This window comes from Phacochoerus africanus, chromosome 15 (assembly GCF_016906955.1).
Source record: "Phacochoerus africanus isolate WHEZ1 chromosome 15, ROS_Pafr_v1, whole genome shotgun sequence".
Classification (NCBI taxonomy): domain Eukaryota; kingdom Metazoa; phylum Chordata; class Mammalia; order Artiodactyla; family Suidae; genus Phacochoerus; species Phacochoerus africanus.
The window spans coordinates 108,424,108-108,445,865 of record NC_062558.1 but is presented as its reverse complement, the minus strand read 5'-3'; the positions used below and the strand labels follow the sequence as shown (position 1 = coordinate 108,445,865).

General features: G+C 41.7%; 1 protein-coding gene across 1 annotated transcript in view; it reads left to right on the top strand.

The window, feature by feature from the left end:
* PIK3AP1 (phosphoinositide-3-kinase adaptor protein 1) overlaps positions 1-21,758 on the top strand; it is a 122,647-nt gene that overhangs the window by 7,064 nt on the left and 93,825 nt on the right. Inside the window, 1 exon segment of the mRNA XM_047761949.1 lies at positions 828-1,241. Within this exon segment, the coding sequence (XP_047617905.1) occupies positions 828-1,241 (414 nt within the window).

The following is a 21,758-nucleotide window of genomic DNA, read 5'->3' as shown; positions in this document are numbered from 1 at the left end:
ATTATTTATGTTAATGTAAAAAATATCAATCAGCTACGAGCTACCAGTCATTGAGGATTTACTACATGCCATGCCCTATGTTTAGCACTGTACATGAAATATTTAATTCTCACAAAACACTGATAAATATTGCCATTACATTTCTATTTACAGATATGTAAATGAGGTTTAGAAACTTTAATAACCAACATGCCCAAATTTGCACAGCTAATACTTCAGAGAGCCAAGATGCTAAATCTGGCTGCTCAATTCCAGACCTGTTCTTGTAACCACTATTTTTGGTAAAGAGCTAGCTTCTGGGATCAAACTGCCTGAACTCAAATTCTGACTCTGCTAGTATGGCTCTTGGGTAAACTACTTAACCTGCCATACCTCACTTTTCTTATCTTTAAAATCAGGCTAATAGTAATTGCTGATTACTTAAAAGGTTGCTGTGATGATAAAATGAGTTTATGAGGCAGTAAGCTTAGATGAGCGTCTGGAACATTGTAAGCTCTATATAAGTGCTTGCCGTTGCTATCGTCATCATCATTATCATCATCATTATCGTCTACTGCATCAGCTCTGGGGGGAAGAGTATGCCAGTAGAAGCAATAGCTTATGCAAAGATCTGAAATGGCAGGGTAGGTGTGGACAAAAGCAGGGAGTCTGGAGTGGTTGGAGCACAGACCATAAGTGAGAAAGGAGTCAGACAGGTACACCAGAGGCCGACCGTGAAAGATTGTGGGTACCACACTCCTCGTCTGGATGGTATATCTTGCAGATCATGGGAAGCCCTAGTAGGAGCAGGCGTGTTAACATGCTTCCATCCCTCCTTCTTTGCTCAGGGCTTGGAGGATGCGACATCCTCATCATTTACAGTTTGGACGCTGAGGAATGGTGCCAGTACCTCCAGAACCTTTTCCTGTCCAGTCGGCAGGTCCGTAGCCAGAAGACGCTGACTTACAGGCTGGGCCCCAAGACCTGCTTCTCGGCTGAGGACCTGAGCTTCTTTCTCCACACACGCTGCATCATAGTGCTGCTGTCTGCGGAGCTGGTGCAGTGCATCTGCCAGCCGACCCTGCTGCCCTTGCTGCAGAGAGCCTTCTACCCTCCACACCGTGTGGTGAGGCTGCTCTGTGGGGTGCAGGACAGCGAGGAGTTCCTGGACTTCTTTCCGGATTGGGCGCACTGGCAGGAGCTCACCTGTGATGATGAGCCTGAGACTTACGTGGCAGCTGTGAAGAAGGCCATTTCTGAAGGTAAGGGTCTCTTCTGAAGTACAGCTATGCAGTCTCTGGAAAAATGACCAACGCAGGCCCCAGCGTTTCAGGTGAGATATTGTCACCTTTAGACTAGTTATTCCTATCACAAACTGAACCTGAACCTCACTGCGCCAAGAGTCCCAGTCATATTTACTCGTTTAAAGCAGCCTATTTCTGGGATGAGGAAAGGATAGGGTAGGTCTCTGGATCGCATCAAAGGAAGATGACGCTTTCTCTTGTGTTCTGTGCTAGGACAAAAGCCGTCCTTCTAGAATCTTCTACACCATGGACGATATAGGACTCAGGTTCCAACCTAGAGGGCAGTGCGGTTGGGAGGCTGAGACTTAGCTTGGTGAGGGGGAGAGGAACGCGACTGCTAGCCTTTCTGCTTGCACGCTGCTTCCATTTTATCATTAGATGACCTTAAGATTTTGATTGAAAAGGTGTCACTTTTGGACAACATGTTTATTGAGAAACACTTCCTTTCTCTATTTCCTGTCAGCCTAGTTTCTGTCTTTTGCCCTGTTTCTCCTTTTAAAGTGGGAAAATTCCGATCCTCTCTGCCAGGGCTAATGAGTTCAGTGGCCCCAGGAAGTGTGACATATGCTCTGATTAACAGTAACGGAAGATGTGCTCTGGGATGGATGCATGTCACGCTTTTCTTCCTCTTTTTGTTTTCTATTTTTGCCTCCCTGTGGGCTGCAAGCAGGCTATGTGTTTATCTTCTGTTCTCTTGCCATTTGAGCTCTTCTATACCTGATGCCAGCAAAGAAGCCTGGAAAATTATGGAGCGATGTAACTATGTTCATTTACTCCTGGTGTGACTTGGGCATTAATTCGGCTCCTCTACCCTTGTCTCATTTAATGACTTGAATTAAGAATTCACAGATTCGGAGTTCCCGTCGTGGCGCAGTGGTTAACGAATCCGACTAGGAACCATGAGGTTGCGGGTTCGGTCCCTGCCCCTGCTCAGTGGGTTAATGATCCGGCGTTGCCGTGAGCTGTGGTGTAGGTTGCAGACGCGGCTTGGATCCCGCGTTGCTGTGGCTCTGGTGTAGGCTGGTGGCTACAGCTCTGATTTGACCCCTAGCCTGGGAACCTCTATATGCCGCGGGAGCGGCCCAAGAAATAGCAACAATAACAACAACAAAAGACAAAAAAAAAAAAAAAGAATTCACAGATTCTTCATGACCTTAAAAAAACTAATCAAGCTTCCTAGATGCTCTTATCCTAGGACTGGGCTACTCTAAACCAATAAATGTGACCAGGTCACCTAACATGGTAGGATCCCAGATCATTTTGTAATAGAAATGACTAGTGGGAACATAGATGATGTCTCACTTGAAACGCCTGGGACCTGGATTGGTCATTTTTCCAGGGTGTGCTTATTTTTACTTCAGAAGGACAAAGGGCAGAAAAAGCACATAATTTATGCTTGCATGATTGCACTTCATTGCTTTGACTGATCTGCTGAAACTTTAAGAGAAATGAGATGCAACTGGTTGTTTCTGAGGATGAGTTTCTCTCACTACTTAGGATGAGTTTATGGTCTGGTGGGCAGGCTGCTGTGACTCACCAACCAATCATTCAGAACACCATGGAAGTATTGCCACTGTACTGGCATCTCATGCTGTATGCTCTCACAGATTGTTCTATTACTAATACTATTTAAGGGATTTTCCATTGTGGCCAGCTGGTTAAGAAATTGACACAGTGTCCATGAGGATGTGGGTTAGATCCCTAGCCTGGCTCAGTGGGTTATGGATCCGGCCTTGTAGTAAGCTGCAGCATAAGTCACAGATGCCACTCAGATCCGGTGTTGCTGTGGCTGTGGCGTAGGCCGGCAGTCGCTCCATTTTGAGCCCTAGCCTGGGAACTTCCTTATGCTGCAGGTGCAACTGTAAAAAACCAAAAAAACAAAACAAAACAAACTATTTCAAAATAGATGAGAAAAGGGATTCTTGGAATATCATTTGGTTGCATCTAATTTCAGATGCCTAGATAAACTGATCACTTACGATATTTTACTTTTCACTAATGACTCTGGCACAGGTTGCTATGAGCCTATAGCTTCAAGTGTTTCAGAAAGAATGAAGTGTTTCACAGTGGTGTTTCTGTTCTGAGAGCAAACAACCTCTCATCAGAGATTATTTCATGGGAGATTAAAATAAGCTTCTCAGTGGAACATGTCTGTAATTTAGAATCAATGGATATTTAGGGAAAATATTGTAGGAAAGAGTAGGAGGAAGGATGGCTTATGCCTCCAAGATAACTTGCTTACCTGGTATTAGACTTGTGAATTTGGGGATTTGAGGTGCTGTGTTTGCCAGGATGGTTTGGGTTTGCTTTGAGGTATTCATAGCTATTGCCCGTGGTCAGCCCAGTGAGGTAGTGCTCTATCTCTGATTTTTGTACTGGACAAGCTTACTTAACAAACCCAAGACTCAAAGTCTGGCATTGTAGCAAAAACGAGGAGCGACACTATTACTTGGCTTGCTGCTAACTGGACGCCCAGTACCGGGCAGATTATGTAGCTTCTTGGGTTTCCATTACCTTCTCTGTAAGAGGCAGGATTCAACTTGATCTATGATACTTCCCAGGACTGAATCCAAGACTCCTGTAGGCTAGAGACTCTCAAAAATTTTTGAAGCACTACCTTATCTTCTGCTTTGACTCCCAGGAAATTTAGGGGCTAAAACAGTGTTTAAAGACAGTATTATCCCTACATTAAGTTTCTGATGTGGTTATGTTCTTCATTACAGTCTCTAAAACTTGTGATAATTTATTTTAATATCCCTCTGTACACATGAGGTTTTCTAAGGCACTTCAAAGTAAAAGCAAAAAAATAAAATTTTTCATACACCCCACTACTATAAGCTGTCTCCACCCCATGAAAAATAAATACATGAAATTTGTTTCTTTGACTTTCTCTATTAAAAAAAAAAAATCCCAGCAGGAAATGTAATAGACAGTTGATAATGGAGATGAGCTAGTGGGTAGAGATAATAATTGTGGGATTACTCATTGTAGGGCAATTGGAAAGGTACAGGGAGACAAATTTCAGGACATCTTTCTAACAATTAGAGCATGCAAAGATGGGATGGGTAGCCTTCCAGGGTGGTGAGTTCCACATCACTGAGAGTGTACGACAGAGGGGTGCATGTGTGATGTAAAAGGAATTTGGCTTTGGGAGCCATGGTTGAAGCATGGACCCTTCAAAACCTTTTGATCATAAAATTCTTGTACATGAATTTCTCTCTCTCTTTTCTTCTTTCTTTCTTTATAGGGCCATACCTCAGCCATATGGAAGTTCCCAGGCTAGGGGTGAATCGGAGCTACAGCTGCCAGCCTATACCATAGCCACAGCAGTGCTGAGCTGCATCTGCCGCCTACACCACAGCTCACGGGCAACACCAGATCCTTAACCCACTGAGTGAGGCCAGGGATTGAAACTACATCCTCATGAGTACTAGTCAGCTTCTTAACTCACTGAGCCACAATTGGAACTCCCAAGTTCTCTTTTTCATTAGGAACATATTTTCTTTTTCTTTTCTTTTCTTTTTCTTTCTTTTCTTTTTTCTTCCTCTTCTTCTTCTTTTTTTTTTCTTTTTTTGGCCACACACGTGGCATGCGAAAGTTCCTCAGCCAGGGATCAAACCGGAACCTCATCAGTGGCCCAAGCCACTGCAATGACAATGCTGGGATCCTTAACCTGCTGAGCCACAGGGAACTCTTAGGGACATGTTTCTGTGCTGAATTCAATCTTCCCTGGGGTTTCTAATATTGGTCTTCTTCCTGCTATGACCCCCAGCTGAAAATAGCAGGGAAAAAGGCCTCAATTCGATAATCTTCATAAGACTCTTGAAATAGTAAAGCTCATATATATATTTTTTCTTGTCTTTAATATAGTTCATGAGAAAAATTTTTATATAATATATACATATTTTTTCCTTATCTTTTATATACTTTGTGAGAAGATATGATGAAATACAACTTATATTTAAAGGCGGGACGGAAACAATAGACATAAAATTCTCCTGTATTTTTCTGGGTCTCCTTCCCTCAGAGCAGTGTGCATCTGCATTACACGTTCACCAGAGCTCCTCAAAAATGGAGTGCCTGCTCAACCATAAAGATCCGTGTTGGTTTGTTTTTTTCTTTCTTCTGATGCTAGCGGTGTAACTTCTTTAGAAAAAAAAAGCCTTCTTCATCCAGCATAGCAAGAAAGCCCACTGAGATCCACCTCTTCCCCTCCAAGCCTATTCTCAGAACCCTGGATGGGGATGGACTCTGTACCCTTTCCAATAAACCTTACAAAGTCCAAAAAAAAAAAAAAAAAAAGCCTTCTTTCCCAGTGCTGTAGGGGGGTCCTGGTGACTTGATGCTGGCTTTGTACAAGCCTACCTGAACCGTGTATCCTTGGTGAATTTTACGTAAAATATCAGTATGTCATTTTTATGTACAATCCTTTGTCTCAGAAATGTATTCAACTGTGCCTTTGTCTTCCAACATGTGGAACAGTTCTCAGAGCCTTCTGAGAATTTGCTTCCCTGATTATAATCCTCAGTTTGGCTGGAATAAAATTCTCTTTTTTTCCTTCTTGATAGTTGACTGAATTTTCATCAACAAACATCACCATTTAATAATATATTCATTGAGACTATTTAAAATTTAGGCTAAATTTTTTTTTGATGTGGGGTTTGGGGGATGGAGGTAGGTCCATAGCATGCGGAAGTTCCTGGGGCAGAGCTCAAACCCACACAGCAGCGACCCGAGCTACTGCAGTGACAATGCTGGATCCTTAACCCACTGAGCCACAAGATAACTCCCTAGGCTAAATTTTTTTAAATGATGTTTATTTTTTCCATTATAGTTGATTTACAGTGCTCTGTCAATTTTCTACTGTATAGCACAGTGACCCAGTCATATATATATATATTCATATATATATATTCATGTATATATATATATATATATTCTTTTTCCTCACATTATCCTCCATCATGGTCCATCACAAGTGACTGGATATAGTTCCCTGTGTTATACAGCAGGATCTCATTGCTTATCCTCTCCAAAGCGATAGTTTGCATCTGTTAACCCCAGACTCCCAGTCCTATCCCACTCCCTCCCCCTCCCCCCTTGGCAACCACAAGTCTATTCTCCAAGTCCATGAGTTTCTTTTCTGTGGAAAGGTTCATTTCTGCCATATTTTAGATTCCAGACATAAGTGATTTCATATGATATTTGCCTTTCTCCTTCTGACTTACTTCACTTAGTATGAGAGTCTCTAGTTCCATCCATGTTGCTGCAAATGGCATCATTTTGTTCTTTTTATGGCTGAGTAGTATTCCATTGTGTATATATGCCACTTGTTCTTAATCTATTCATCTGTCAATGGACATTTAGGTTGTTTCCATGTCTTGCCTATTGTGAATAGTGCTGCAATGAATATATGGGTGCATGTATCTTTTTCAGTGAAAGTTTTATACAGATGTATGCCCAGGAGTGGGGTTGCTGGGTCATGTGGTAGTTCTATATTTAGTTTTCTAAGGTACCTTCATACTGTTTTCCATAGTGGTTGTTCCAATATATATTCCCACCAACAGTATAGGAGGATACCCTTTTCTCCACACTCTCTCCAGCACTTGTTGTTTGTTGACTTGTTAATGACGTCCATTCTATCAGGTGTGAGGTACCTCATAGTAGTTTTGATTTGCATTTCTCTAATAATCAATGAGGTTGAGCATTTCTTCATGTGTTTCTTGGCCATCTGTATATCTTCTTGAAGAAATGTCCATTCAGGTCTTTTGCCCATTTTTCAATTGGGTTGTTGGTTGGTTTGTTTTTTTGCTGTTGGGTTGTATAAGTTGTTTGTATATTTTAGAGGTTAAACCCTTGTCAATTGCATCATTTGCAACTATTTTCTCCCATTCCATAGTGTTGTCTTTTTTTTTATGGTTTCCTTTGTTGTGCAAAACTTGTCAGTTTGATTAGGTCCCATTGGTTTATTTTTGTTTTTATTTCTGTTGCCTTGGGAAACTGACCTAAGAAAACATTTGTATGGCTGATGTCAGAGAATGTTTTGCCAAATTCTCTTCTAGGAGTTTTATGGTGTCTTGTCTTACATTTAAGTCATTAAGCCGTTTTGAGTTTATTTTTGTGCATAGTGTGAGGGTGTGTTCCAGTTTCATTGATTTATATGTGGCTGTCTAGTTTTCCCAGCACTACTTGCTGAAGAGACTGTCTTTTTTCCATTTTATATTCTTGCATCCTTTGTCGAAGATTAATTAACCATATGTGTCTAGGTTTATTTCTGGGTTCTCTCTTCTGTTCCATTGGTCTGTATGTCTGTTTCACACTGTCTTGATTACTGTAGCTTTGTAATATTGTCTGAAGTCTGGGAAAGTTATGCCTCCTGCCTGGATTTTTTTTCCCCCTCAGGATGGCTTTGGCAATTCTGGGTCTTTTATGGCACCATATACATTTTTTTTTTTTGCTATTTCTTGGGGCCGCTCCCGCGGCATATGGAGGTTCCCAGGCTAGGGGTTGAATCAGAGCTGTAGCCACCGGCCTACACCAGAGCCACAGCAACTCGGGATCCGAGCCGCGTCTGCAACCTACACCACAGCTCACGGCAACGCCGGATCGTTAACCCACTGAGCAGGGGCAGGGACCGAACCCGCAACCTCATGGTTCCTAGTCGGATTCGTTAACCACTGCGCCACGACGGGAACTCCAACATTTTTGGATTGTTTGTTCTAGTTCTGTGAAAAATGTCATGGGTAATTTGATAGGGATTGCATTAAACCTGTAGATTGCTTTGGGTAGTACAGCCGATGATATTAATTCTTGCAATCCAGGATCATGGGATATCTTTCCATTTCTTTGAATCCTCTTTAATCTCCTTGATTAATGTTTTCTAGCTCTCAGCATATAAGTCTTTCACCTCCTTGGTCAGGTTTATTCCTAGATATTTAATTTTTTGTGGTGTGATTTTTAAAAGGTATTGTATTTTTATATTCCTTTTCTAATATTTCATTATGAGTATGCAGAAATACAACTGATTTCTGAATGTTAATTTTGTATCCTGCTACTTTGCTGAACTCATTGATGAGTTAGAGTAGTTTTTGTGTGGACCTAGGCTAAGTTTTAGACTATTTAAAATTTAAAATAGGAATTCTCGTTGTGGTTCAGGAGTTAATGAACCCAACTAGTATCCATGAGGATGCGGGTTCGATCCCTGACCTTGCTCAGTGGGTTAAAGATCTGGCCTTGCTCTGAGGTGTGGTGTAGGTCACAGATGTGGCTCATATCCCACATTGCTGTGGCTGTGGTGTAGGCCAGCTGCTAAGGCTCTGATTAGACCCCTAGCCTGGGAACCTCCATTGGTGCAGCCCTAAAAAACAAATAAAAAAATAAAAAATAAAAAAAAATAATAAAAAAATTTTAAATAAGGCTTAAAGAGGAAAAGCTTTAGCGAGTAGAGCTGGTAATGGAGGTAATTATTCCAGAAACTTGGATTGAATGTGGTTACAGGTAGTTAGTTACACTTTCTCTTGCTGCTATGACATCTAAATAAGTACTTCTCAAACTTTAATGTTGCTAGAGGCCCTGGGGTTCTTGTTAATATGCAGATGCTGACTCCTTTGGTCTGGATGGGACCGAAGATTCTGCATTCTAACAAGCAACCAGTGATGCTGCTGCTGCTGGTCAGGGTCCACTGAGTAGTGAGCTAAGGTTTAAGCCATCCTTCCTTTGTCAGGTCAGTGGTCATGTACCTCTGCTATGCATGGACCATTTTCTCAAATCTTTACTTTTCTGGAGAGGAAGGCACCATCACATAAGAGTGACTCCTGGACATCCATCAGTTTAGGTATAAAACTGGGCCAGGGTTTCACCAGTAGACTTCAGGGTAGGGCTTCTAGTTCTCTTCCTCATCCCCAACCCACAGATCTAATGTGTTAGCTCTTTTAGCTTTCAAGCTCTCGGTTTTCCAGATGTAAGAGGTCCTGATATTGGAGTGGGGTATGTGTCTATCACAATCCTCACTTCTTATTTATTGAATAGGTCCGTTGATCATAATTACTCTTCCACAAAAAACTGTTTTGTAGGTTTTTTACTTTATTCTTCACCCCCCTCTGTCCAAATTTGTCAGACACCTTAAAATTGAGCAGATGTTTTAATTTGAGTCTTCAGTGTGTTCCAGCAGCCAATTTGTTCCCCAAGATCTTCATCTGTAAAATGATGGGGTTGGGGCAGATGCTTCAGAAGGTTTCTTCCAGCCTCCCAGCACTGTAATATATCATTATAAGTTTTTAAGTAGATGACAAATTACCCAGAAGATGTAAACTCATTCAGTTTAGTTCCAAAATGTCTATAAGGATATGTACCCAGTTGTAGAACACTGTGCTATTGTTCTGAATTTTTTTGGACTTGTTAGGTGATTATTTTAAAATAAGGAAGTGAGAAAAACCCAGGTACAGCACAGAAATTATTTCCTCATTTTACTGGTGCTCTATTCTTTGCTTCAAATCTCACTGGGATATAAAAATAGATTCTGTTAGTCTGTGTGGGAGAAGACTTGGTGGGTAATATTGAGTTTTATTTCAAAAGTTTTCATCATAATTTTGTGTGTCCACACATGTGTGTACATTTCTGCATGTTGAGGGGGATGAGAAGCACTAAACCCAGTTCTTCAAGTATTATTCAGTATTATACTGGAGCTCTTGTCTGCTTCTTTATATGCATTTTCTCTTTGCTTCCCCCATCCTTCCTCATGCCCTTTGTGTTGATGGTACCCACAGTTATAATGTATTTTGCCTCTTGTTCACATGGGGAAAATTTAAAGGACTCTGTCCACGTCTGGTCTTCCTTTGTTGAAATTAATGTTGATCTGAACATTCTAATCTGAATGTTCAGCTTGAGTTTAAAAGGAAAACAATTGGGATCTTTAAAAATGCTTTTAGCTAATCAAATGGATTCCAAATCTTTTCCCAGATTTAAAAAGAAACTTTTATTTCTGAAGCGAAATACAGTTGACCCTTGAACAACGTATGGGTTAGGGGCACTGACTTTCCCACCCCCACTGGCACAGGAATGATCTTCCAGTCGTCCCCTGGAATTGGCAGGGGATTGGTGCTAGGACCCACAGAGGATACCCAAATCCTCCAGTGCTCAAGTCCCACACGGGCCCTCGGTATTAGCAGTTCTGCGTTTGCCGATTCAACCAACCGCGGATCATGTAGCTGAACATTTTTAATGAAAAAAAAATCCGTGTATAACTTGTCTGCACAGTGAAACCTGTGTTGTTCAAAGGTCAGCTGTAATATGTGTTCATCATAATGTAAAAAAGAAAACAAAAAAATACCAATAGTTTATTTCCAATTTTAAAAAATTTGCAACAAGTCTTCAGGCAGCTTTGTGCCTAAATCTTTTTGACTCTGTGTTGATTTCCTCCCAGCTAAGTCTTTGTAGAGCCTTATGTCTGCTCTGGGCATTTCCCTCCCCTCCCCATGTAACCTGAATCCATAGCCCCTTACGGTGTTTTTTTGTTGGTGCAGTTTATTTTTCTTTCCCTTCCTGCCGAAGTCAATTATTTACATTTGCAGTTTCTCTTGCAAAGATAGTCACATGGAGAACTACCCTGTACCCCTTCTTCCCCTCATGGAAAGAGCTAATACTAAGGTGAATACTTATGACAGTCACTATGTTAAATACACCGGGCACTTTGGGGTTTTTTTTTCCTACCCTGAGTGGGTAGATGGTTTTACCTCTAGTCCACAGATGCGAAATCTAAGGTTCAGAGAGGTTAAATGACTTGCATAAGGACTGGGAGCCACTCTCATTGGAACGTAGGGCCTTCAGACTCATTCTCTGCTTTGCCTTGCTTACCACTAAGCCTCCTGCTTCCACCCTCCTCTTCCATGTGGGAACAAGAAGCCTGAAGAAAGCCTGTGAAAGAGAAAGGGTTAAGAACAATGAAGCTTTCCTGAGTTTTCTAGACCACAGGTTCCCAAGCCAGGCCGGCCATTGGCATTGCCTCTGCACTTGGTGTAAAATGAAGGTGCCTTGGCCCCACCCCAGACCTACTGAACCAGAGTCTAGGGGGTTGGTCTCAGGAATATGAATTTCAAAAACCTCCACAGTGGCTTCTGCTGTGCAGCCATGTTCTAGAGGCTGCAATGCCTGCTGCCTTTTCCCTTGGTTTTCTGGTTGGAGCTGCTGGCAGCAGCTCAGGCCCTGTGGGCTGTCACAGGGCAGGTCACGGGACAGTATTCCCAGAGGCTCAGAGCTTGGCCATGTCATGGCTCACTTCCACGTCACAGGCAGCAGCTCTTAGAGAAGGGAAGAGAGTCAGACCTTCCCAGCAAAGGGGAAGTCGCTGAGCCTTCCTCGCTCTCCTTGGTGTGGTGGCTTCGCTCACGGTAAGTCATTGATGGCTTCTCGGGCTTCTGTGGTGCCTTGCAGAACCTGAGGGGAGAATCTGACCTCGGGCGTCTTGAAATTGACTCTTTATTCGGCTGTCTTCCTGCCTGACGGCTGTGAGGTTGCTGGGTCTGTTCTTTCTCTCCTGTGGGTCTGTCCACACGTAAGGCTCCCTCCTTAAATGCCCTCTGCAAAAATACTTTCTTCCCTTTTGAAATAATCTTGATTTGGGGAAGAAGATGACTAGCTGGGATGGTGAAATCTGTGCTGGTGTCACCAAAAAGCTACAGCATGTCCAGGGGTCCTTTGGATTTCCCTTGCCGGGCACCTTGACTTGTAGAATAAGGTACTTTCTCCTGGCTGAACCTGGAACAATTAATGAGGGCGAATGCCCATGGAAGATTTTTGTGCCCGTGGAACTTTCCCCCTGAGACCTCGGGGTCCCCTGGGATTATGAGTTTTCTACAAAGCTGTGAGCCCAAGCGGTGTATTGGAATTAGCCACCCTGCTGCTTTGTTAGCCACCCAGAAATAGTCCTTTGCATTGTTAGACTTTCTGTGGTTCCTCAAGGAAAATATCTGCAAATCATTTGTCAACTGTGGTTGATGAGATGCAGTGAAAAGAGAGTGATGAATGCTGAAGTTTCCACTAGTGTGAGAATCTCAAGTTTGCACCTGTCTTTGTCTAAATTCTCTAACACGGGCCGGAATGGAAATATCAGATACAGGAATTTTATCGGTTAGTTTCTTACCCTGTTGTTTCTGTAGTCTTTGCATCTCACTTCTCCTGGGACTATTGCTAGAGGAGACTACTAGAACTTAGGAGGGACCTGACATCTGTTTTACTCCTTCAAAGCCCTTTTATAAACATTATCTCGTTTGCTCCATGCAGTTTTCCTATAAGGCAGACATTATTATTACCATCACCATTTTAAAGACGAGGAAAACAAGGCCTGGGCAGGTTCAAAGAATTGAAGGTCAGGTTCAAAGACTTGAAGTCACAAGCTGCTTTTCCATTAGAGCCAGGACCAGGGCTAGAGCCTCTTCCTTGTAGCCAAGGTCTGCTTATTGCCTTGTCTTGATATCACAGCGAGCCTTCCATCTGGTGCATATTTACTGAGTATTTATTATTCTCAAGGCCTTGTGCTTGATGCCGGAATAGAGCAAGGAAGACAGATCTAGTCGCTGCTATAATGGTATCTACCTTCTAGACCAGCGCTATCCAAAAAATATATAATGTGAGCCACATGTGACATTCAAAGTTTTCTGGTAGCTGCAGTAAAAATAAATAAGTAAAAAGAAACAAGTGAATTAATTTTAACAATTCAGTTTACTTAACCCAGTAGATCTAAAATAGTCTCATTTTGGAGTTCCCATTGTGGCGCAGTGGAAACGAATCTGACTAGGAACCATGTGGTTGCGTGTTCGATCCCTATGGGTCAAGGATCTGGCGTTGCCATGAGCTGTGGTGTAGGTTGCAGAATCAGCTTGGATGTGGCATTGCTGTGGCTGTGGCATAGGCCAGAGGCTACAGCTCCAATTCGACCCCTAGCCTGGGAACCTCCATGTACTTCGGGTGAGGCCCTAAAGAAAGACAAAAATAAATAAATAAATAAATAAAATAGTCTCATTTCAACATATAATCAATGTAAAATTAGTAATGAAATATTTTTAAAATCCTTTTTCTCATACTAGGTCTTTGAAGTCTGGCATGTATTTTACACTTAGAGCACACATTTTAAATATTCAATCACCACATATGGCCAGTGGCTACCATATTATACAGTGTAGACTAAGAAGGATGCTTACTTCTCAGAAAATTGGGGCCATATCTGCTAATATTTTAATACATTAAATGTCATGTGTGTTTTTAAAAAGATGCCTGGGGGAATACCCATTGTGACTCAGTGGTAATGAACCTAACTAGTATCCATGAGGATGCAGGTTTGATCCCTGCCCTTGCTCAGTCTGTTAAGGATCCTGCATTGCAGTGAGCTGCGGTGTAAGTCATAAACTTGGCTTGGATCCTGCGTTGCTGTGGCTGTGGCTGTGGCCAGCAGCTGTAACTCCAGTAACTCCAGTTCAGCCCCTAGCCTGGGAACTTCCATATGCCACCGGTGAGGCCCTAAAAAGCAAAAAAAAAAAAAAAAAAAAAAAAAGATGCCTGTCCTGTTTTCTTTATTCCTTCATTCGTTTATTCAACTAGTCGTTCAGAAAGTACTGAATCAGTTTCTGGTGCTGGTTGGTAGGAAACATCTCTTCATTTATCTCTTTTTTGCGTTTCTTCATCATTCCACCCCTTTCTTTGTCTCTTTCTATATTTTATCAGCTGTTTAGCTATGTTCCCAGGCTCCAGAGATACAGTGTTAGTTAAGACAAAATTAGTTTTGATTAACAACAGGGTTTCTTTCCTTGGAATGACCAGTTTATCATCTGAACTGTGACACTGAGCTCCTGGCAACCTTTGTGAGGGCAAAATCAAACCAGGGAACTTCTATCCTATCTATCTATCTATCTATCTATCTATCTATCTATCTATCTATCTATCTATCTATCATCTATCTATCATATATAAAAGTATGTATATAGCAGCATTTATATGTATTTATTTACATTTATGTTTACACTGTATATATGCATATATATTTAAAAAAATTTTTTTACTGGTTTACGAATTTTTTTTTCCTAGAGGGCTACATAAGAAATTATTGATAGTGGTTGCCTTTAGGTGGATGGAAGACATTTTGAACCTTTGTTTTAGACATTTTCCCAGTGTTTTAATTTTTCTACATTGTTAATTTTTACTCAGGAATTTTGAAAAAGAAAAGTTATGGGGTTGCCAGGATTTTATGGATCTAGAGGAAGGAGTTGGGCTTACACCCAGCTAATCCAAATAGGTTGCACTTCAGGTTAAATTCCTTTGTGCAAATTCCTTGGCCTTTTTCTTAGCTTCATTAGACTGATCTTTTGGATGAAGGGAAGTGGCATGGTATTGGTTTGAGTTGTTACTGTAATGTCTGTATTATCACTCACTCAGTGTGGGCTATGCCTGAAAAGAGGGAACAGTTACTTATCATTGAGTCCTATTTTTAATCTTGCCAAATGGAATTAGACGCTTGTAAAATGTAGATTGATGTCTTCGTAGGTTATTACAAACTTTATGATAAGAAGTAAGAGAATGTGGGTGTATATTTCACAGACTCTGATACTAACTGGTTGTGCCACTTTGGGCAAGTCAGCTGGCCACCCTGAACCTATTCTTATCTTCATTAAAATGCCAGGAGGAGCACAAGTTGACATCTCAGAACTTTATGGCCATGAAATCCCATGATTCCAACCATGTGTGGTTTTAAAGTTCTTGCATTTCATTGCTGGTTCTCAATATGATATTTTTCAAAATCCCACCAAGATATAGTATATTATTTCAGCTAACAGAATTTTAAACAAAACCTTAAGTGACAAAATAATAGCTTTCTGTTTATGGACATTATCCCACGTTCAGATGAGAACCTAATAATATGCCAATATCTGTGTGGGAATGAAAGAAGGCATGTATTTAACATTGTATATATACTGTTTATTATGGTCTAGATGTAGATTTATGAATACAGGTTCATAGGAAGATAATGGGGCAGAGGAAATGAGGGCAGATACGCATGACAGAATGAGTCTGTTAATTTCCCTATTTTTGCAGGATGTTTTGACAGCTTTTCTATTTAGTTTCCACCACCATTCACATGACTGAGAATGTGTCTGAGGTGGCTGAGGATGATTTATGCTGCAAATGACTCTTTATCTGCCCATTGGAGAAATTATTGAAACCATGGTAGGCGTGTAACATGGGTAGAAAACATCCTAATTTAGCCAGTTTGACCAAATTTAAACAGTGGTTAGTTGGTTTTCCAAGACAGAAAAATGAACAAAATCTGGAATTGACAAAATTCCCCTTTTTTGTAGGGGAAAAAGCATTTGGAGATGATTTTCACTGTGTTTATGTTTTTAAAGAAAATACTGGGAGTTCCCCTCTTGGCCCAGCAGTATGGAACCCGACTAGTATTCATGAGGATGCAGGTTTGATCCCTGGCCTCGGTCAGTGGGTTGGGGATCTGGCATTGCTGTGAGCTGTGGTGTAGGCTGGCAGCTGTAGCTCCAACCCCTAGCCTGGGAACTTCCATATGTTGTGGGTACAGTCCTAAAAAGCACACACACACACACACACACACAAAGAAAAAAAAAAAAAAAGAAGAAGAAGAAGAAGAAAGAAAAGAAAATACTGGCCTCCAGTGACAAGTGTTTTATATGTAATATATGCCCAGTAAATGGTGGATGAATGGATGACTGGACGGGTAGGTGGCTCCATGGATTGTTATTCATTTTCCTTACTCTTGAATGTCCTAGTTGGAGAAAAAGATACCCTTCCATGATCATCCTTCTTAGGGAGCTTGTGCTGCTGGTGCCATTTGGATCATCAGCTGTTTCCATGGGACGGGTTTGTCTGTGGTCATAGTCAGGATGTGTCTAAAAAGAAACTCTTCTCACTGATTCACAGCAAGACAGTCAATCAAGTGCATCTGTTTTTCTATGTCCACACTTAAAAATGTACCAGATACAACAGTCCATCTCCCAAAAGAACCAGGTGTGCCATCATAGAGGCCAGTAAACAATTTAAAATGTTCGCTCCACGGGACGGGGTTGTGTGTGGGTCATCAGTAGCAGAGATTAAATTGGGTGTGTCCTTTTGAAGAAGAGCATTAAAGTAAAGAAATCTGAAGAGTTCAGTAGAGACCCCCTAGAACTGGCTTACTGGTTTTGGGAATTCCTTGTACATTTTTTTTTCCCCTTGGGTTTGTGCCTTTTGCATATGTGTATCTTCCTTACCACTCTAACAAAGTTAGACCCACACTAGCCCTTTATTTAAAGGAATGCTGGTTGAATGTGCATATTTTGTCTGCCAACTTGCCAGTTTCACAGATTACTGGCTCTCTCTCTAACATCTGTTAACACAGGAAATAGAGGGGAGGCTGATAATGAAATGAAAATGTTCTACTTTTAAATTGGACTAAAGTAAGATTTTTTGTTGTTGTTGTTCTGTTTATGTTTTACACACACAGCTAATGTTTGAGGCTGTAGCTATGGGATGGTTAAAACTTGGTGGGTGTCAAGCCAAAAGACACAACCTAGCCAAAGATCAGGAGAATGATTTATTTTACTTGCAGCAAGTAAAGAGAACACAGGAACTTTCCCAAAGCAGTGTCTCCTTCAACTACAAAATTAGGGAAGTTCTAAGCTAAGGATATATGCATATTCATGAGGGGGCTGGAGCATAGAACTGGCACAAAGTTTGACAAGGTCCAAGCTTTAGCTGATTGAAGTCAGGAGGGTCTGGAGGGTTGACATCATCATTCCATCCTCCACCTGGGTGGGGACCTTAGTTCCTGTGGAACTCAAAGAGATACTACTATGTATATCCCTTGAGGAAGAACTAGGACTCTGCTTTATCACTATTGTTTGACTGCCTTTTTTCTGTTCCTGTATTCCTTTGTTCCCTTAAGATCATAGATTACTGAGACTTGTTCAAGGGCAAGCACTGCAGCCTGGCTTGCATCACAAAATGGGCTTAGGCCCAAAATGGCTTCTCTTAAGAAAGCCATTCCTGGAGTTCCCGTCGTGGCGCAGTGGTTAACGAATCCGACTAGGAACCATGAGGTTGCGGCTTTGATCCCTGGCCTTTGCTCAGTGGGTTAAGGATCTGGCATTGCCGTGAGCTGTGGTGTAGGTCGCAGATGCGGCTCGGATCCCGTGTTGCTGTGGCTCTGGCGTAGGCTGGCAGCTACAGCTCCGATTAGACCCCTAGCCTGGGAACCTCCATATGCCACAGGAGCGGCCCAAGAAATGGCAAAAAGACAAAAAAAAAAGAAAGAAAGAAAGAAAGAAAGCCATTCCTAGTTCTCTTTCTGATTAGGGACCTCCTATTTTATCTGCTTGTTAATCAACTTGTTAATTATTTTGAAACAGATTTCCCCCCCTTTCATTTTCCAAAACTTTTTTTTTTTTTTTTTTTGCTTTTTAAGGCTATACAGGCAGCACATGGAGGCTCCCAGGCTAGGGGTCGAACTGGAGCTGCAGCTGCCAGCTATGCCACAGCCACAGCAATGCAGGATCTGAGCTGTGTCTGCAACCTACACCACAGCTCACAGATCACTGAGCGAGGCCAGGGATCAAACCCACATCCTCATGGATACTAGTTGGGTTTGTTGTTGCTCAGTCACAGTGGGAACGCCCCCAAAACTTTCTGAATATCATCTCTCAAAGCCTTGCTTTATTGCTAGAGAAGATCTCTGACTGTGATTATAAAGCATTTCCGTATTAGAAGTTTTTCAGGAAAAATGTAATGCTGAAATAATCACACAGTAATTGGGCAGCCTAAATGTTTGTTTTTATTTTGTAGTCACTTTGAATTCAGAGTCCCATAGGTTATAGAAATCTTTTGGCACTGTTTCACTCCAATCCCTTCCATGACCCATAGTGTTCCTGTGATTAAAACTTGCCCATACTCTGGAAAGAATCTAGCTTTAGAGTCTCTAATGGGAAAACAGAGACAAGGAGCCACTGAGTCAACAAGATGAAAATATAGAATGTTAACATTAGAAAAGGAAACTTTAGGATCATCCAACCCAATCTCTCTAGCTTAAGATGAACAAAGTAGGACTCAGAGGGGTAGAAGAATTGCCCAGTGTTACACATTTAGTGGCAGAGATGAGATTGTTGATCTATGTTTATATTCAACAAATATTTATTGAGCTTATGGTGCCTGCCATGGGGGTGACACTCTGCAAGGCCCTGGGAAGACCTGGTGGAAAAGTCATACTCAGTTTCTGCTTTTGTAGAATTTGTGCGTCCTGAAGGTAGAGGGCCGCTAAACAGCCAGTTATCCTGTTAATTCCTTAATGCCAGGAGTGTCCACCATTATGAAGCAGAAGTCAGGGAGCTCCCTGTGAATAATAAAGGGGACCTGAGGTATCCTGAGAGCCCCTTTGGTAGTTCCTTACTATCATCCAATAAGGAAAGAATGACATTCTTGAGCATCCATCTTGGAAGAAAGAAGAAAAGGCTGGTAGTTAGGGCAAATGTTATGCTCCTTTTTGTCTCATGGTACTGTAGAGCCCAAGTTCCCATGGCTTTCAGGCAGGGCTGTCATTTTCTCATAGAAATGATTAGGACTGTCTAAAATTTTACAGTAGCTTTATTCAAGCACTCAGTTTAAAAAAGAGCATTTTGATTATTTCCTTAAGTTTGTAGATAGCAGTGATGCTGAGGTGTATTTATTACTCTCCACAGTTTGAACGTTTCACCCTCTAGTTCACATAAGTGTGAGTTGGTTGGAAGGATGGGCTAAAGATAAGTTGAAAATTAATAAAAATCAATATAAAATCCTGTCTGATGTTCAAGAAAATAATTGAATGGTGTTCCTGTTGTGGCTCAGCGGTAAGGAACCCAACTAGAATCCATGATAATGCAGGTTTGATCCCTGGGCTTGATCAGTGCATCAAGGATCTGCTGTAGGCTGTGGTGTACATCAAGAGGAGGCTTGGATCTGGAGTTGCTGTGGCTGTGACATAGGCTGTCAGCTATGGCTCCAATTAGACCCCTAGCCTGTGAACCTCCATATGCTACAAGTTCGGCCCTAAAAAGCAAAAAAAAAAAAAAAAAACCAGAGAGAGAGAAGGAAAATAATTGAACAGTTTTCTTAGAGCAGGATAAAGGGATATATATTTTAAGAGTAGCAAGTAGTAAGATCTGGTGGTCTTAGTTGAAGGCAAGCTAAGCATTGTCATCAAAGCATTGTCACCTCCAAAAAAGTGAATGCACATGAAGGTTTATGAACAGAAGTATTGGTGTCAGAGAAGAGGCTCCTCCACCTGCACTGGTCAGCTTACCTAGAGAAGGGAGGTTACCTTTCAATGGGAGGTCCATCCAGCCGGCCATTTGTCCACTCATCCATCCATCCAATCATTTCCTCTTTTGTATTCTCAATAGAATATAAGCCTCGGGAAAGTGGGGATTTTGTTTATTATTATATCTCTAGTGCCTAGGACAGTGCTTCACAGATAGTAGGCCATCAATAAATTGCTGAATGACTGAATAGAGTGAATGGGGTAATTTCAAATTCTGTCAAATGATAAATAGTTGAAGGAAATAAGCCTGTCGTAAAGAAAAGAAGTTTCACTGGAACCACTGAAAATGTCTTCAGAGTTTTGAAGGCCTCCTCTCAAGCATTCTGTAGTCCTATCATTTGCTTTTGATGACTGGGCAGCATTTCTGTGGACTTTCTCCTGTCCAGTTGGCAACATTTTCAATGGACAGTGACTTTACTTGTGATTCAGACAGTTTTCCAATATCACTTTCATCAACTTTATAAAATGATGCATCTTTTGAAAAATCTAGATTTACCCTGTGTAACCAAGTTACATTGCATTTATAATTTATTGTGAAGAAATTCTAAATCTAGGAGAGAACAAGCAATAAAAATATGACTTGAAGGATGACACTATAGACCAAGATTAAGCAAGCAAAGATGTTTAAGTGAGGACCAAGTTTTGTAAATGACCATTTTGTTAGTAAGTGCTTTTTTGTTATGAGAAATTTAACTTTCCTGTGTTACCGCAACTATGGAGAGTTGAAATAGTATTACTCAGAAAATGACAAGGCTGCCAGTGTTAGAACCACCAACGTGGGTTCACTGCCCCAAGCTTTGTTCCGCCAGGCAGACAACTGAGGGAATGAATATCCTGAAACATCTGTAACCCATCCTATTTCGCAGACCATTTGGGAAGCTTTGCTATGAATGTTGGAATCTTGAGTGAAAACTATCTTGACAGGCAGGAACACCGGCCCCAGTCCAATATATACCTTTTAACAAGGCTAAGTGTTTATTTGCAGTTAAGTCTCAAACTTCATTCCCTTCTTCCCATTCCCCACCCAAACACAACAAACTGAACTATAGATTTGTAGCATGGCAGAGGGAAAGTCCTGGCTTTCATGGTTTACATGAAAAAGAGGTAGGGGTTTGGAGTGTCCACATGCTCAATAGGAATCAGCAAGGTGTCACCACTACTCTAAGATGCAATTTTGAGCTGCCTTTCTGAATAATAACCAGCCTGGAAGAAGCGATGGCCCCTCTTGTGGTATAAACAGACTGTAGCTGCCCATCTGGAGTAGCTGTTGGCAGAAGGTGGGGGAGGGGAAAGTTAGGTTGGGGGGATGGGGAGACAGATAAGCTAGAGCTCTCTCTTTTTGAGTCCTGCTTATAAAGATGAGTGCATTACTCTGGACTTGTTTGCTCTTAAGGAGAAAACCCCAACCTGGGACAAAGAGGAATTAATCAAACTATGGGAGGGGCTAGAGTACAGTTGGTTCTGAGAAATAATGTGGATCCAAGGACTTGAACTCCACAGGGTTACCTCTCCACCTTTCCTTCTGTGTCTCTCAGCAAATTGGCATCATTCTCTGGTGAGTCATCTCCAGAAAGGAGAATTACAGCCTCTAGGAGCTGCCACACCTCACTCCTTCCAGTTCTAAATCTAGAGAGGAATTGATATTTGTTCTCTCTGTTCCAACTTTTAAAAATCCCAGGGTAGGTCTAACTAGTTGAACTTGGGTCAGTGGCCTGATTCTGGGCCAAGGGAACTGGAGGACTGTGAATGGCCCATATTGACAACCTGGGGTGTGGGATTCTAAACACTTCAGCGCTTCCACTCAAACCTCTTGGTGGGGGTGGAGGGATTAAGAATTTTCCCAGAGGGTCTGATATTCTGTTCTCCTCAAGCAGTGCAAAAGACAACTGCCACAATGAGAGATCTGCAAATGTGCCTGTGCCTAAGGAATAGAGGAAGTAACCAAGGCGTGTTTATTCAAAGTGTTAGCGAATTTGGAGCTAGAGTGAAACCGAGGCTCAGCATTGTCAGAGGACTTGCCTGAGGATACCCAGCTGGGTAGAGTCAAAAGCCTAGACCTCTAACTCCGAGCTCAGCATCTCATCCACTACACTTTATTGTCTTCCTAAAGAAGAACATATCAAGGAGAGTCGAGA